Raw genomic sequence first — 3,857 nt, 5'->3', positions numbered from 1 at the left:
CTCTTCAGTTATAGGACCATCAAAAAAATGCATTTTTTTGATGGCCCGATAACTGAAGAGATGCCAGCGTGGGATTCCGCCCCGACATCCAAAACTCGGAGTTTTATCATGGCTACCGAATAATTGTCACATATTATATTTACAGATAAATTCTTCTATTTACATAATATCGAGGTCTCTTTCATTCTTTTGTTGTCTTACCATTTCTATCAATATATATATATATATATATAAAATAGGAGAGTATTGTAGTTCGCTTGAAGCATTGTGTATTGTTTGTAAAGAATAAAAGGTTTTGAATGGTACAACAATGCACTATAATACAAAAAAATGGATTATATACCTGTTGTAATTTAGTTATCTATAGTCCAAGATATATAGTCCATTTTTTGTATTATAGTGGATTGTTGTACCATTCAAAACCTTTTATTCTTTATATATACAATGTTTTTAACGTAAAATAAAATTATCATTAGATTCTCAGGCTGTCGCATGAATATGAATAGCTTACAATTAAGTTTCACCGTAGATAGATAAGCAAAATTTAATTAGCAGGAGGGTTGGAATAAAAATGGGGAGGGTGGAAAAATCTGAAAAATTAATAAGCGGGCAGTGGGGGAACGATTATTCAAGACCCCAGAGTATGTATAAGTACATATATATATATATACAAAGGGCTCCTTTCAGTTTCAGCTACCAAATCCACTCACAAGTCTTTTGTCAGCCTGGAACTAAAGTGAAGACACCTTCCCAAGGTGCTAGCAGTGGGACTGAACCCAAGACAACACAGTTGAAAAAGACCGAACATCTTAACTATGAAGCCATGCCTGTGTCTATATTGTATGTCAGTAATATTTTGATTCAATTTCATCTTATTAACAGAAGCTACTTAAAGTTAAGTAGAATTTTAATCTATTCAACAGAACATTAGAAATGAAAATGAAACAAAATTTCATTTAGTTTGTATGAGCCATGCTCATCTATTTTCTCTCTTTCGTATAGGCAGAAGGTGTAAGACCTTCTGCCCATACTCACCCTTATACTGCAGGAGTAGCCCTGGACCCTCTCTACACAACCCACTTCCTCACCCTTACCACTGTTCCTCCCTTTCTCACTAATCGCTGAGTTTTCTCTTCTTTTGTTCCTTCCATACTCTTTCCCCCAATAGTAACTACTCTATTATTCTCTCCATTACTACCCTCTCATAACTACACATCTGTTCCTTCCATCCCTATTTTTCCTTCATCCAGCATCTAACCTAAAATTGTCTTGCCTTCTCTGTCTCTCCTAATTATTTTCAGTCACACGAGCCCCTTTAGTCTTGCAGGTTGCACAGTGACCTCACTAATGTGGGTATAATGCTGGTACCATGAAAATATACCCATTATCCTATCAAATGGTTGGTATTAGAAAGGACATCCAGCTGATGAGACCATACCAAAGTAGATATTGAAGTTTAATACATTCCTCTGGCTCATCAGATCCTTTCAAACCATCCAACCCATGCCAGCAAGAAGAGCAAATATTAAATGATGATTATGACACAGCTTGGCTGAATAATCAAGGAGTTCACTATATAATCACAAGGTTCCCAGTTCAACTAGATTGCATGGCAATCAGAATAAGTGTCTCCTAACATTACATCATCATCCTCATCATCATTTAACGTCTGCTTTCCATGCTAGCATGGGTTGGACGAGTTGACTGAGGACTGGTGAACCAGATGGCTACACCAGGCTCCAATCTGATTTGGCAGAGTTTCTACAGCTGGATGCCCTTCCTAACGCCAACCACTCCGAGAGTGTAGTGGGTGCTTTTACATGCCACTGGCACGAAGGCCAGTCAGGCGGTACTGGCAACGGCCACGCTCAAAATGGTGTAGTCAATTGTTTTGTTTGTTTTTTCTTTTATGCCACAATTTATGAACAATGGCATCACTGATTATGAATTTTCAGTAATTGATCGCTAGTTTACTACATTTCTGAAGACAAATGTAGCATGGGTGTGACACTAACATGTTGGTTTCTTAACAATGTTTACACCCTTCACTGATATACACAAATGTAGATTGCAGACCTCTATAAGGCTTCTCTCTACCAAATTCCACTCACATAGCATTGGTCAACCTGAGGCTGTGGCAAAAGATATTTGACCAAAATGTCATACTCTCAGATGGAACCAGGAATCATGTGGTTACAAAGTGAACTTCTTAACAAAACAGCTATACCTGAAGTCATTAACACCAGTGCATACCTATTAATTATTCTATAAATCTCTGAAGGATGAAAGCCATATATTTGAGTTCAGAACTATTTTTAAACAAGAATTGGTAGACAAAATATTACGAGTGCTATGTCTCACATTCCAACATTTCTGTTAATCCATAACACTACAACAATGGAAAATAATACCATGCCATTCTTAAATTCAAAATTGTAAACAGAAAATGAATAAAACAGTGATAAATTCTTGTGATAAATACAAAAATGTAAAACATGGAATATACTTACAGTCTGAATATCCAACTTCATCTTCCTCAGTGTTTGTACTTCCCCCAGTAAATGCAGACTCATCTCTGCTATCATCTGACAAACCAACACTGCTACCTAAAATGGAAACAGAACTCCAGGAATATTTTATAAAACAACAGAGAATACAACAGAGTTTTAAATGATAATATAATGAAGATAGCTGTTAAAGTAAAGAGGTAGGATATGGCCACCTGAATCAGCCTCAGTAGTTTACTAAGTATGAAAAGCAGGGTAGATCCTAGCAGAATTTAAACCCAGAACAGTGAAAACTGAAACATTAAGCATGGTGTATTATCTGTCCAGTTTGGTCTTCTTCTATTGTTTTTCCTTACCACATAATCATTTCAAGTAAATCTTTAATATTCCATTCATTAACCCTTTTGTTACCATATTTCTTCTGAAGTACATCTCCTTTGTTTCAATTAATTTTGAAAATAATGAAGAATTTAGCAAAATAACATTGTCGTTATTGAGCTGGTGAAAATTTGATGAGAGGCTTTAGTTTAGATCACTTTTTCACAGGCAGTCTGTGTCATAGAACCTGTGATGGTCTCAGGTGGGTTGGAATAAAAAAGGATTAAATATTTTAACACCAATTTCACTAGTTTTTTACATAGCTGTTATCCAAATAATATATTCTTAGAACAATTCCATATTCCTACACTAACAAATAATGTACATTTATTTAAATGACTGTCTCTTGAATATAGTGAAGTCTATACTCAACTGATGAGGTCATAATAGCACTGAAACATCCAGAGTTATCTTTTGAACTTGCCAAAATTAAAATTATTAAAATATTAGTCATTGACTAATATTTTATATTTGTTTTGTTTCCTCACAGAGTGGATGACAGGGGACCAAGACTTCTGGCGGTTTGCTGTGCTTGAAAAAACATGTCAAGCTAAGCATAGTTGCCCTTGCATACAGACTCATCCCCTGCAACCCTCTCCAGCTGAGCATCCTTAATCTTGCAGGCTTGTAAGTGCTGGTGCCATGTAAAAAGCACCCATATTGGTGCTGCATAAAAGCACCCAGTACGCTCTGTAAAGTGGTTGGCATAAGGAGGGGAATCCAACCATAGAAACCATGCCAAAACAGACATGGTGCTTGAATAGCCCTTCAGCTGGTCAGCTCCTATCAAACTGTCCAACCCATGCCGGCATAGAAAATGGACATCAAATGATGATGATGATGAAGCAACTGCATAGTTATTTTTACTTCAGTTTTTAATCCCTTAGAATTCATATTACTCTGTCAAATGTTTTGAATTAATCATGCATCGTCTTGTAGCTTCAAGATTTCAATGATGTAATTGTTTATTTT

At 36.1% G+C, this 3,857-nt stretch overlaps 1 protein-coding gene across 1 annotated transcript in view; it reads right to left on the bottom strand.

Annotated features, from left to right (window-relative positions):
- LOC106872117 (src kinase-associated phosphoprotein 2) overlaps positions 1-3,857 on the bottom strand; it is a 14,134-nt gene that overhangs the window by 9,147 nt on the left and 1,130 nt on the right. The window contains exon 2 of the mRNA XM_052967668.1: positions 2,511-2,691. Within this exon, the coding sequence (XP_052823628.1) occupies positions 2,511-2,691 (181 nt within the window). The remainder of the gene's footprint in view (positions 1-2,510; positions 2,692-3,857) is intronic.

This window comes from Octopus bimaculoides, chromosome 4, assembly GCF_001194135.2.
Source record: "Octopus bimaculoides isolate UCB-OBI-ISO-001 chromosome 4, ASM119413v2, whole genome shotgun sequence".
Classification (NCBI taxonomy): Eukaryota; Metazoa; Mollusca; class Cephalopoda; order Octopoda; family Octopodidae; genus Octopus; species Octopus bimaculoides.
The sequence above is the reverse complement of the archived record's forward strand: the minus strand, read 5'-3'. Positions and strand labels throughout refer to the sequence as shown.